General features: G+C 48.7%; 1 protein-coding gene across 1 annotated transcript in view; it reads right to left on the bottom strand.

The window, feature by feature from the left end:
• The window catches only part of LOC135822499 (protocadherin Fat 4-like), a 137,762-nt gene that overhangs the window by 97,748 nt on the left and 25,648 nt on the right, over positions 1-14,366 (bottom strand). The window contains exons 28-31 of the mRNA XM_065335280.1: positions 13,928-14,062; positions 12,078-12,404; positions 10,891-11,088; positions 9,876-10,100 (exon numbers count right to left, since the gene is read on the bottom strand). Coding sequence (XP_065191352.1) covers positions 9,876-10,100; positions 10,891-11,088; positions 12,078-12,404; positions 13,928-14,062 — 885 coding nt within the window. The remainder of the gene's footprint in view (positions 1-9,875; positions 10,101-10,890; positions 11,089-12,077; positions 12,405-13,927; positions 14,063-14,366) is intronic.

Raw genomic sequence — 14,366 nt, 5'->3', positions numbered from 1 at the left:
ACATTTCAATCTCTTGATCCACATTTGGCCACCATAAGTACCGTCGTGCCATTTGCTTGGTTTTGACCATGCCAAAGTGCTCCGTGTGCAAATCACGTAGCAATACCATTCTTAGTGATTTGGGTATGACAACTCGTTGTCCCCACAATAGGATACCATCTTCCGCAGACAGCTCATCCCTCTTATTGTGGTAAGACCGAAACGATTGGGGTACTGAGCTAGGCCAACCATTCACCACATAGTAGAGCACCTTAGATAGCTCAGGGTCACGAGCTGTTTCCGATTTCACTACGTCTGCTTTGATTATCGTATCTTCCTCCACTAGCAAGACACGAACCGTAACCATTTCCTCTGCAGACGGACTGATATTCTCACATGGTTGCCTAGACAGGAAATCCGCGTAGACATTTTCCTTGCCTGGCAAATACTTGATCTCATAATCATAGCCAGCTAGCATTAGTGCCCATTTCTTGATGCGAGCTGATGCAAGTGTAGGAACTGGTTCGTTGTTTCCCAGTAACTTCAATAGTGGTTGATGGTCGGTTTGAAGCGTGAAGTGGCGCCCTAGCAAGTATTTCTGGAACTTCGTAACACCGAAAACCACAGCTACGGCTTCCCGTTCGATTTGTGCATAACGCGATTCAGCCGGTGTCAATTTCCTTGACACGTAAGCAACCGGCAAAACATCACCATTCGTTTGCCTTTGCAATAGTACGGCACCTAGACCCATTGGAGAAGCGTCCACCTGGAGTGTGACTGGCTTCTTGACATCGTAGTGTGCTAATAGCGTATGCTCACACATTGCATCTTTCAAGGCCTGGAATGCATCTTCCTCTGCCTTGCTCCATTGCCATTTCATTTCTTTCCTGAGCAGGTTGTACAGTGGTGCAGCAATCTCTGCGAACCGAGGTACAAATTTCCGTTGAAAATTGGCCGCACCCAGAAAAGAGTACAATTCATTCACGTTGTTAGGCGGCTTTGCGACTTTCAAGGCATTCACTCGATCAGGCGAGGGTGCGATTCCCTGCGCGGTTACCTGATGACCGAGGTACGTTAGCTTATCCGCCATGTAGCTGAACTTCTTAGGATTGAGCTTGAATCCTTTCTCATTTAGGCAAGATAGCACTTGATCCACATTTTTCTCATGGATCTCCTCATCACGACCAGTACACAACACATCGTCGATGTAGCCCCCGCATCCTGGCAAATCGCTAAGGGTTTCTTCCATTACCCGTTGGAATATAGATACGGCGCTGTGAAAACCAAAAGGGAGTCGTTTGTACTGATACAACCCCTGCATGGTATTGATCGTGGTGTACTTCCGACATTCAGGTGCTATCTCTAGCTGGTGGTAGGCTTGCGACAAATCCAGCTTCGTGAATTTAGACCCCGGGCCTAATTTGTGCAATAGCTCCTCAAGAGTGGGTAGCGGGTATTGCTCGCATTTAGAATGCAGATTGATAGTGCCACTGTAGTCACCACAGATTCTCAACCCACCTCCTGATTTCTCTACCGTGACAGTGGGGGAGGCCCATTCTGAATGCGTGACTTTCTCGATTATACCATCTGCTTCCAATTTATTCAGAGCCTCAACATAGCTCTCCCGAATTGACAGTGGTACCGGCCTTGCCTTTCGGTAAACAGGGCTCTCATCAGACACATGCAATTTCACCTGCACGCCTTTCACCTTTCCCACTTCTGAGGTGTCGAACAACCCTGGGTATTTCTCAATGAATTTAGCGCCAGACTTTTCGACCTGGTGCACTTCGAAAATTGATTTCCAGGGGAGTTTGAACAAAGCCATTGCATCTCTGCCCAGAATAGATGGACGGTTTCCATTTGTAACCCTCACCAATAGTGTGTGCAATTGTGTGCCCATTCGGAACTCCATTTCCGCTTCCCCGAGACAATTAATCACATCTCCAGAGTAGGACACAAGGTTGATACTGGATTCCATCAGGTTACTCAGCACACCATTGCATTGCAAGAAATCTGCGCTGCTGAGAATCGTGACAGCACTTCCCGTATCAATCTCCATTTGGATAGTGGTACCCATTACATCTAATGACACAGTGTACGGTAGTCGCCCCATTGCATTTACACTATACATGGTGACATCGGGTTTACTAGCACATGGAACGAACTCACCAATTTCTTCCGCGATGTGATGGACGGTTTGTCCAGACTTCTTCTTGCGGCAAGCTCTCTCGATGTGACCCACCGTACCACACGCGTGACACTTCACACTCTTGAAGCGGCACTCTTCCGGTTTGTGACCAGCCTTGTCACACCGAAAACATTTCTTGTCGTGCGACTTGAAAGTTGGAGTTGGCTTGCTCGTCGACTGGCGCGAACGAACGGCGTGGACGGACTGCGCCGTCAATTGTTCCGACTCTCTCGATGCAGTTTCATAGGCTGATGCCATCGTCACAATGTCCGCCAAACTTGAGGTCTCCTTTGCTTTCGACAATATCTCCTTCGTAACACTCATCGACTTCAACCCACTGACAAACTGGTCTCGGAGTGCCCTGTCCAAATACGCCTGAAACTTACAGTCCATGGCTGCTTGCTTTAGTCTAGCTGCATACTGTGTTGCTGACTCTCCATCCTTTTGACAAATCCTCTGGAATCTATGAGTCGCCGCCAACACACTGACATTAGGCTTGAAGTGCTCTGAAAGCAATTCTCCGAGTTCCTCAAACGTTTTCTGCGCTGGTTTGTCCGGCAGGCAAAGACTCTTCAGAATCGAGTAGTTCTCAGCAGAGAGTTGACTGATCAGGACAGCTGCCTTTTGCGTGTCCGCCGCTCTCTCCTGGTCCGCGGTTGCCCCAGCTGCGACTTGTCCAATACTGTTGGCGATAAAATAAAACGTGAGTCTCTCTACATACTCCCGAAAATCACCTTTTTCAAATATTTCAAGCTTCGATCGCGACATCTTCGTCTTTTATCTTCGTCGCCAAATTGTTATGTCCCCTTGCGGACTAACATTCCATTACACTCATGCATTCTTACTGACACACACAAACACTAGCATTTGTAAGACATTCCTCTTGGTCAGGTAAAGTAACAACAACAACCATATGCGAGCATGCGCAGTCAGTAGCAAACGGTGTAGTAGATATATAATGACTAACTTGCATACACAACAGTGTGGATATCTACAATTCCTGGACATTTGCAGACGAAGCTGACCGCTTCAAAGTGGACGAATTACTTTCCCGTTTTCAGGCCCACCTGCAGCCGAAAGTAAACGCGTGGCTGGCCCGTTTCCAGCTTCAACAGCAACGGCAAAATGTGGGGGAAACCACTGACGATTTTCTCTGTCGCTGTCGGAACTTGGCAGTGAAGTGCAAATTTGCCGATGCCGGCGAAGTCAACACCCGTTTGCTAGAGCAGCTGATTGTCGGCACCTGACATAAAACGGTACAGGAGAAGCTGTTGGAGAAGGGCGACCAGTTGTCGTCTCTTGACGAAGGGCTGGAAGTTGCGAGGACACATGAAGCTACAGCTACCCAGATGGCTCAGCTAACCGGGTCTCGCTCCGCCAGTGTTAGCCCTGCTGACGTATCCTTTGTTAAAAAGTCTGCTCCGAAGAGATCCAAGGATTTCAAGAAAAAACAACAAAAAAAGAGTTGTCAATTCTGTGGGAAGGAAGACCATGATCGTGCAGTATGCCCAGCTCGATCAGCTGAGTGTAATTTCTGTAAGAAACAAGGGCACTTTGCTACTGTGTGCCAGAAGAAGCAACGATCCTGTGACGCTGTACATACTGTACCGCCAGATGCGCATGCCCCTGGCATGTTTCTCGGCAGCGTCGATGCCGGACGTGACCCTTGGTCTGTGTCGGTGGAAGTCAACAATTCCCCAGTCATGATGAAGATCGACACCGGAGCCGATGTCTCTGTAATTCCAGCAAGTGTATTCCGCCTGTTAGATGCGCAGGCCCTGCGACCCAGTCGTCGTACCCTGATGTCTGCTAACTCAAGCGTCCTCGACGTAGCTGGCGTGTTCGACGCAGTGGTAACACATGCGGGCAAGTCGTCTCGCCAAGAGATTTTCGTTGCCAACAACCTCAAGCAGGCCCTCCTAGGACGCCCTGCAATAGTTGCCTTGGACCTCCTGGACGTCAAGGCTGACATCTCTGAAGTATCGAGCGGTATTCGCGACACCGCGACAGCACGAGCTGCATACCCCGATTTGTTCAAACCTCTCGGCAGGTTCACTGGAGAGCCTCACTGCATTCGCCTCGAAGAAGGCGCCAAACCATTTGCTCTGTCCTGCCCGCGCGACAATGTGGCAATACCGCTAATGCCGATTGTTAAAGCGGAGCTTGAGAAGATGGAAAAGCAAGGCGTCATCGTCCCTGTCGACGAACCAACTGATTGGTGTGCTGGCCTTGTTGTTGTCGCCAAACCTGGAGGGGAGGCAGTCCGTCTGTGCGTTGACTACACACGTCTCAACCAACACGTTCGTCGTGAGCAGTTCGTCTTGCCGGCGGTAGACCACACGCTGGGTCAGTTGGGCGGTGCCAAGTATTTCACAAAGCTTGACGCCAACTCTGGGTTTTACCAAGTGCCCTTGGCCAAGGAATCCCAGAAGTTGACCACATTTATCACCCCGTTTGGGCGTTTCATGTTCACGCGTCTACCATTCGGTATTTGTTCGGCTCCCGAACATTTTCAGAAACGAATGGCTCGGATCTTGAACGGTGTGGTTGGTACCGCATGTCAGATGGACGACGCTCTAGTGTTCGGTAGCACTGAAGAGGAACATGATAACCGGCTGCACCAGGTGCTACAACGGCTCAGCGACAACGGCGTCACACTCAACCCGGACAAGTGTCTCTTCAAAGTCACTTCTGCCAAGTTCTTGGGTCATATCATCGACCAAGACGGTATCCACTCTGATCCCCAGAAGGTGCAGGGCATTCAAGACTTCACGCCATGCCAGGATGTCGCGGATGTGAGAAGCTTTCTCGGCCTCGTCAACCAGCTTGGCAAGTTCTCTCCCTCACTTGCTTCCGTCTCACAGCCGATCCGCGACCTTCTCAAGAAAGGCAATGCCTGGTCCTGGGGACCCCCTCAGCAATCGGCATTTGAAGAGATTAAGGCTCTTCTGTCGTGTACGCCTGTTCTTGCACTGTACTCTCCCGAGTACCCAACTATTGTCTCTGCAGATGCCTCGAGCTATGGTCTCGGTGCCGTTATCAAGCAGCAACAGCCGGCCGGCGATTGGAAACCCGTATCGTTCCAGTCTCGTGCACTACTGCCGGCAGAGCGTCGCTATGCTCAAATAGAAAAGGAAGCTCTTGGCCTCACCTGGGCTTGCAACCGATTCTCTGATTACCTCATCGGTAAGAGATTCACGCTGGAAACAGATCACAAGCCTCTGGTGCCCCTGTTCAGCACCAGTGCTCTCGACTCTATCCCTCCACGTGTACTTCGGTTCCGGCTCAACCTGATGCGATTTGATTTCGACATCGTACACATCCCTGGCAAAGATCTAATCGTTGCTGATGCCTTATCTAGGTCACCTGCGTCGCGTCCTCTGTCCGCTGATGACGTCCGCCTCCTCGACGACGCAGAAGCTTTTCTCGACAGTGTGGTTTCTCATCTCCCTGCGTCCGATGCAAGACTGAGTGAGATTCAACACCAGCAGGCTCAAGACCCAGTGTGTCAACATCTTGTGCAGTACACTCTGTCCGGTTGGCCAAGTTTACAGTCTGCTCCAGTGTCCGTTAAGCCCTACTACGCATCCCGGCAGTCATTCTGTATCACAGATGGCCTGCTCCTGTACGGTTCCAGAATCGTCATCCCGGACCAGCTCCGTCCAGAAGTCCTCCAGCAGCTCCATGCTGGTCACCTCGGCATCACGAAGACCCGCGAAAGGGCTCGCCAGTCAGTTTGGTGGCCAGGTCTAAGCGCCCAGTTGGCTGATATCGTGTCCAATTGCCAAGCCTGCGCTCGTGACAAGCCAACGCCAATGGAGCCCCTGCTGTCCTCACGTCTTCCCGAGTTCCCGTGGCAGGAAGTCGCTGCCGATTTCATGCAGTTCCAAGGCTCTCAGTACCTAGTTGTCGTCGACTACTACTCCCGATGGATTGAGCTTGCTCAGATGTCCCGTACTTCTGCAGCTTCTCTCATCACGCAACTGAAGTCCATGTTTGCGCGTCACGGCAATCCAGATGTGTTTGTTTCGGACAATGGTCCCCCATTCACAAGTGCAGAGGTTTCAGCATGGCTTCAAGAGCAAGGAACCACCCAGCGCACGAGCAGCCCTCTTCATCCGCAAGGCAACGGCTTAGTGGAACGCGCAGTGCAGACCCTAAAGCATTTGCTGGTGAGGGGAGGTGATCCGTATGTTGCTCTGCAGAGCTATCGTGCCAGTCCACTAGCACATGGCTTCAGTCCTGCGGAGCTCCTCATGGGCCGCCGCATCCAGACGCGTTTACCCATGTCGGCAGACGTTCGACGGCCATACCTCGTAGATCGCACAGCGTTTGCCGCTAAAGACGCCTCTCTGAAGTCCCGGCAAGCGTCGGATTTCAACTCCCGCCATCGCGCTCTCGATGCTACGCCACTGGTCCCGGGTACCGCTGTCTTTGTTCCGGATAGGAAAGAGCCTGGTATTGTCACTGCCGAGCATTCCACCAGGTCGCTTATCGTGGAGACGCCATCCGGTTCGGTTCTCCGCCGCAACCGCAGTGACCTCATCGTCGATCCGCCTGCAGGTTCTGCTAACGACGCTGTGGACAATGGTGAGCCAGCGTCACCTGCCCAACGTCCATCTCCAGGTACTCCCGTCCCTGAGCGTTCCGGTAGAGTTACCCGTTCTGGACGTGCCGTTCATACTCCTATCAGATTCCGTTAATCATTTAGCGTTACTCTTTCGTCTTCAGCATTATTCCTGTTTTGCTAACTTATCGCTCTCTTGCTGCGCGCCCTGAAAGGGGAGATGTCGTAATATCTGGACTCTATTATGCGTACACTACTGTACACTTATGCCTGTATGCGTTGCATGCTGTATGTACGTCACACAGGCCGTTTCCCGTAGGCCAGAACTTTGATGTGCTTCACTGGCTCGGCACTTCTCTTGTTTTTGACTTACCTACTGGTTGTGCATTTCTTGCTCCTCATTAGTTTACTCGTCCATGTCTCCTTGTCCCTATTGAGAATAATACTACAGCCGCTATTGCACGACGCAAATTCGAAGGTCAAGGAGCATATCGCGTTCGCAAAATTCTTGACTGCAACGCTTTCTTGTACATACATTTGTCGTCAGTAAAATAGTTCAGTTTCTAATTCAAATAAATTGGCGAATTGTACATAGTAATGTGTGAGATTATTATTATTATATTATTATGTGCTTGTTCGCGTAGACATCAGCATGGCCTGCAGCTGCATTAATGGGCATGCGAATCATGCAAACCAGCCAAAAATGTTCGCATAAGCCACTTCGAATAGATACAAAAGACCATAACAGTTTCAAAAAAAAGAAGAAATATGCGAAAAGAAGACAAAAACTAGGGTGGCGACACCACTCGGGTACAGATGCCCACCCAACCGCTTCGGTCAGCAGCAAGGGCACGGAACGCCTCCAGATCGACTTTGCTTGACAAGGAAAGTCCAATCCGCTTGGCATCATCTTGTAGTAGCGTCGGTAGTGTGTGTCTTGGTCGTCCCCTCCAGCCCGCTGGACGAGGCTCTGCGAAGTACGCTCCCATGGCCAGGGATGGTGGGGAGTCAGCCGGGAGCCGGAGGACGTGCCCAAAGAGCCTCCACCTAGCTCTCAAGATGATAATGCGGAGAGGAACCGCGCCGGTACGCTCATAGAGCCTCTCGTTCCTAATCCGATTCGGGAACACAATGCCGATTAGCGCCCGCAGCTGTTTTCGGTGGAAGGCCTCAATACGGCTCAGCTGCTGTTTCGTTGGTGCCCATGTTGCACAATTGTAGCAGAGTACAGGGAGTACAAAGGCATTATAGAGCCGGATGCGGAGATCCTCCGAAACTAGCGACCTACGGATCCACAGCGTCCAGAGTTTACCAAAGGCAACAGTTGCCAGTTGCTGTCGCCGTAGCATATCCTCGGCATCACCTAATAGGGACCCGAGTTTCTTGGTGGTTCGCCACTCCTCCTCGATGCGATCAGTGTGCCGTTCAATGTGCGTGTGCTCTGTTTTGGTCTCATTCACTTTCAAATCCCATTCGAGGAGCTTGTTGGATATGGTTGGAAGGAGGGTCCTCAGCCTCTCACCATCAGTAGTCACGAAATCCACATCGTCGGCGTAGGCAGTTTCAGTTGGTAACCCCAGGGAGATATCGGCAGGGGGACGTGGTAGAAGAAGAGGCCGGACATCACGCAGCGCACCCTCAAGGTACACAATGAAAAGAACAGGAGACAACGAGTCACCTTGGGGTGTGCCGCGGAGAGTGGGGAATGACGGGCCCTTAGCGGATGGGAGTACAACCCGCAGTACGGTGTCCTGGAGGAGGTAACTGATCATTCGGATTTCATCCGGCTGCAAGAACGATCCCAGCACCGAGATGAGCCGTGGCCTGCTTATACAGTCAAACGCTTTTGACATATCAATGCCTAGGATATCCAGCGCACAGCGATAGCGTTGGCATCGAGCCGCCAACCATCGGTATGACCACACAACATCTGTGGTGCTTCTGCTGGGGCGGAAACCACTCTGTGTGTGTGCAACGAAGTTGTTGACGTCCTTGTTGATCCTCCGCAGCACAATCAATGATAGAATCTTCCTGAGCGCTGTGAGTAAAACCACGGGCCGTAGGTGAGCGACTGGTCCCCTTGATTTGCCAGGCTTTTGTAACGGAATAATGTGTGAGATACATCCACATAATGAGTCATTGTCAATATACTTCAGTACTACTAAAAAAAAAGAAGAAACACCCTGAAAATGTGTTGTGGAACATGTCCGGGCATGTCCGGACAGATTTCAAAACGGAAGGACATTTGTCCGAGCTAAATGAAATCCTTAAGCTATGCCCTGGTGTGTGTGTGTGTGTGTTTGTGTGTGTGTGTGTGTGTGTGTTTGTGTGTGTGTGTGTGTTTGTGTGTGTGTGTGAGAGAGAGAGAGAGAGAGAGAGAGAGAGTGTGTGTGTGTGTGTGTATGTGAGAGAGAGAGAGAGTGTGCGTGTGCGTGTGTGTATGTGAGAGAGAGAGAGAGTGTGCGTGTGCGTGTATGTGAGAGAGAGAGAGAGTGTGCGTGTGCGTGTGTGTATGTGAGAGAGAGAGAGAGTGTGCGTGTGCGTGTGTGTGAGAGAGAGAGAGAGTGTGGGTGTGGGTGTGTGTATGTGAGAGAGAGAGAGAGTGTGCGTGTGCAGGTGTGTATGTGAGAGAGAGAGAGAGTGTGCGTGTGCGTGTATGTGAGAGAGAGAGAGAGTGTGCGTGTGCGTGTGTGTATGTGAGAGAGAGAGTGTGGGTGTGGGTGTGTGTATGTGAGAGAGAGAGTGTGGGTGTGGGTGTGTGTATGTGAGAGAGAGAGAGAGTGTGCGTGTGTGTGTGTGTATGTGAGAGAGAGAGAGAGTGTGCGTGTGTGTGTGTGTATGTGAGAGAGAGAGAGAGTGTGCGTGTGTGTGTGTGTATGTGAGAGAGAGAGAGAGTGTGCGTGTGTGTGTGTGTATGTGAGAGAGAGAGAGAGTGTGCGTGTGTGTGTGTGTATGTGAGAGAGAGAGAGAGTGTGCGTGTGTGTGTGTGTATGTGAGAGAGAGAGAGAGTGTGCGTGTGTGTGTGTGTATGTGAGAGAGAGAGAGTGTGTGCGTGTGGGTGTGTATATGGTACAGGCATGTGAGTGAAAAAAGAGGATAGTATTTCTGATCCTAGAACCCAGTCAGTCAGTGATGACTTACAGACATAGCAGGGTTTCCACTGTCTGTGACCTTCACAGTGACTTTGTGTACAGTCTTGGTTTCATAATCCGTAGACTTGGCCTTCAGCAACTTTGTACCATCAGGACTGAGTTTGAATTGACCATTATCATCATCAACCAGCTGCACTTGGTGAGTCTGTCCTTTGTCTTCATCAGTATAAGCGGATACTCCAACCACTGTTCCAGCTGGATCATTCTCTTGCACCTATCACATAGAACATGTCAAGATTAAACATACAAATACAGGAATAGCAAAACAAAATCAATTCAAAGGTGACATTCCCAAACCCCATAGGTTCTTTTCAAAAAGAGACAAGGCAATCCTTAATAAATCCTTTGAACCAGATAACATCGGTTTGGTGCGTCCATGGAGCTATGAAACTGAGACCTCTGGTCGGCTGAGCTCAACGGGCCCCACCACCACACTCCATTATTCACCCGTGTCTGGAGATAAGTGGAGTTTGTAGAGAAAGAAGAAGAAAAACATGAACGGCATGACGCCTGCTGTGCATTTCTTCAGCACCTTAACAACGACCAGAAAACATTGGCCTGGATGTATCCTGGAACCAACAATACATGGTGTATACAAAGCAGGTGACTTCTACTACTCAAAATCAGAGCTCAGGACTTGGCGGTATGGCTCTCTAACACAGACTGAGTGAAATTGGTCTGTTGCAACTCCTACTTTGCAAGGATAAATCCAACCATTCTAACTTCTGTGTGAAGCAGTATTATCCTACTGGCTATGTCATGCCCAGGACAGCGGCTGCTGCATCTCAACCTCTCTAGTAACAGCGAGCGGATACCATCGCTCAGCGGTCACAGCTTTTCAGAGGACTCGGCAATGAAACTATTGCTCTTTCCCAGCTACCCTCGGCGGGATGGTTATCTCAATACCGTCCACTGGTGGCAATGAGAATTTAACGCTTGGAGAAAGTCGTTGTCCAAGGTGCAATACCTTCATCTATGTGAACAGCAGGTAGACCAATACTCACAATGCTATTGCTGATAGTCAGTTGCCTTGGTTTGTCATTGATGTCCTTCAGTTGTATAGTGAGTTTGACGATTGCACTCAGCGATGGTGATCCACTATCAGTGACCCGCAACGTCACAGTCACACTGGGTGATGATTCAAAGTTCAATTGGCAGTACAGTCCGCCATACTTGAGACAATCAGCATTCGACATGTCCACCTACACAACAAAATTACAGCAAAACCAGGACAATCAAGGCTTGTTTGCTGCTACTTCAAGTTTCATGCTCTCGCAATCATCAGGCACAACGAAATCGCAAAATATCAGTACATCACTAGATTGAGCCTGAATTTAACTGCTACTGATGGGCACACAATGTAATGGTAACAAAGTGCACAAGTGGAACTAGTTACGGTGACTTCGAGTTTCATGCCAGACAGGTGATTGCCAGGCAACAAAGGGTGATTGGATGTAACAGGCTTACAATGCACATCCACACCATTACACTCCTTAAACCCGTGACACATGTACTCATGTCTTTTTACATGCCAACTCTGTTCCATGTGCTCTTCTCCTCTCCTCCTGCCTTCACCAAGGGTACTTGTATTTGAGATGGTAGACCAATGGTTGTTGCACTGCATTGACGAGAGCGTGTGGGCCTTCATTCAGTGTACTTGCTATTGTGAATGAAACAATTTCGGTGTTTTTTTGTCACTTTTTGTCGGCATTTTCAGTTAAAGACAAAGAACAAAATCTCAAGCCATTCTTCACCATCATCAGCAATAAGGACTCCGAATTCACGAACCAGTTTTTGGGCATTCTCTTCAAATGAAATACAAGCAAGCAGAACCAATGAAACATAGGGATGAGTAGCATCACAAGGGTGATAACCATTACAACTAGGTGATAAACTAGTTCGTGAATTTCGCAGTTCGTGTTGATGACGATGGTGAAGAACAGCTTCAGATTTGTGTTTTTCTTTCCCCGATAGCTTCCTGTCTCCAAGAAAGTTATTTTCCTTTAAGATAAAAGATACACAATAGGATTGCATCAGTTAGCAAGCTAGTCATTCTGCTGGATTATGAAATGAATTAAGTTTCCTATGAATTTCAATGATTATGACACACATACACAGAGGTTCAAAAAAGGAGAAAAGGATGCAAGATAAAGTACACATTCCTTTTTAGCACCCACTGTGGGTTGCTTACCTTCAATTCGTTTCCTTCAATCTTGAATTTTCCCTTCGTTGAGGCAACGAATTGGTAGCTGAATGTCTGCCATTGTTTATTGATATTGTCTGGGTCAGAGGTTGTAAGACTACCAACAACAGTATCCAACGGACTGTTTTCGTCAAGAACATAATTGTCCAATTGCACAGATGTTGGTGCTTCATTCACATCAATCACATTGATAACAAAGTTCTTTTCATAGCTTAGTGCCGGACTACCATTGTCTGTGGCACGAACACGAATCGTCCATGATGGTGATGCTTCAAAATCCAAACCAACAGCTGTACGGAGGTCACTGCCAGAAATCTAGTACCGGTGTACCCGAGCACACACGCACCCACACACACACACACACACACACACACACACACACACACACACACACACACACACACACACACACACACACACACACATACACACACACACACACACACACACACACGCGCGCGCACACGCACACGCGCACACACACACACACACGTGCACGCACACATGCACGCACGCACACACACACACACACACACACACACAAACACACACACACACACAAACACACACACACACACAAACACACACACACACAAACACACACACACACACACAAACACACACACACACACAAACACACACACATATATATATATATATATACAAATACATACATGCAGGACACATGCAGGCAGGCAGAAGCATACCTTATACTTCGGGAGGGTATGTTGACAAGAGCCAAACTTAATCTACAAACAAAGTGCCTAGGGTCCAATCAGCAAACACATCATTATTCAAATAATCTAGGTCCAAGCAGCATATTCGCAAGTCTTCAGTTTTGCAGCTGGAGCAGTCAATTTCTTCCGTGCTAGCGTCCAATTCAGACTATCTGCACTCATTCTGCTGGTGATAAGAACTCAATATTCACCACGGTGATAAGATCGGACGATTTTGAACAAATGACTTTTGAATACTTTTCAAACGGTCTAAAGAGTTCAGCAACTGGCTTCAAAAGTAGACATCTTAAAGAAGCAAGTACGTCCAATGCTGTGCTCGAGAACTAAACTGGGTGTACATTTCTCTCTTCTCAAATTTTCATCTTTCTCATCCCTTTTCTCTCTCTCTATTTTTCCGTGTCTCTGTATTTGAGATCTTTTCATCTTTCTCTCTCCATCTCTCTCTATCTATTTATCTCTTTATCTCTCTCAATCTATTTATCTATTTATTTCTGTCTCTCTGTCTCTCTCCCTCCCTCCCTCCCTCCCTCCCTCCCTCCCTCCCTCCCTCTCTCCCTCTCTCCCTCTCTCCCTCCCTCCCTCCCTCCCTCCCCTCTCTCTCTCTCTCTCTCTCTCTCTCTCTCTCTCTCTCTCTCTCTCTCTCTCTCTCTCTCTCTCTCTCTCTCTCTCTCTCTCGTTGAAATTTATTCTCTTTACTTATGATCTTAATATTTCTTTTCCATCATTTCCCCATATGAGTTCCTATCAGTTGCTGTGAACACCTTGAGTGGAGAGCGCTTGCTCGAGCGTTGAACCCGGGTTCTTAATCCACCATTCCCAGTTTCCAAGGCTGGGCGGGGTCGTGAGCAGGCTTTCATTTTATCTTTTCGTATTATTTCTTATTATTTCTGCTTTTCATCTTATTACAAAAATCTGCGCATTTTTCTCCATCTGCGCATAACTGAATCTGCTTGTTAAATCATGCACCTGCTTTCAGGCGTAAAAACCCTGTTGTAGAGGTCTCAGTCCTCATTTGTTAGACTTACCTGTCTTTATAAATGTAACTTACTCTCTCTCTATGACCAGCTAACCCCCATTTCAAAACATATAGTGATCCCATACCTTGAACTTAGCACTTGGATTTGTGACAAGAGTGTATGTGAACGTTTGCCCTGGGTCTGGGTCCGTAGCTGTAAAACTTCCAATTAGAGCATCTGCTTGTTTCTCAGCAACCTTGCTTTGAGATAGCTGCATGCTCTGCAACACAGGTAAACAACAGTAGACATTCAGTCACTGCAATGTATACATGAGAAGTGTTCCAGGGCTCTTACTCCCACTGCCACACACACAGTCTCTCTCTCCCTCTCTCTCTCTCTCTCTCTCTCTCTCTCTCTCTCTCTCTCTCTCTCTCTCTCTCTCACACACACGCACACACTTTCAATCTCTCCTGCCTACTCCTGCTGCCGCTCCTGATCTCACTCATTCTCTCGCTCTCGCTCCTTCTTCTTCCTTCCTTCAGACATGCACTCAATGCTGCATGCACAATACACATACATCCACC

This window comes from Sycon ciliatum, chromosome 8 (assembly GCF_964019385.1).
Source record: "Sycon ciliatum chromosome 8, ocSycCili1.1, whole genome shotgun sequence".
NCBI classification, from domain to species: Eukaryota; Metazoa; Porifera; class Calcarea; order Leucosolenida; family Sycettidae; genus Sycon; species Sycon ciliatum.
The sequence above is the reverse complement of the archived record's forward strand: the minus strand, read 5'-3'. Positions and strand labels throughout refer to the sequence as shown.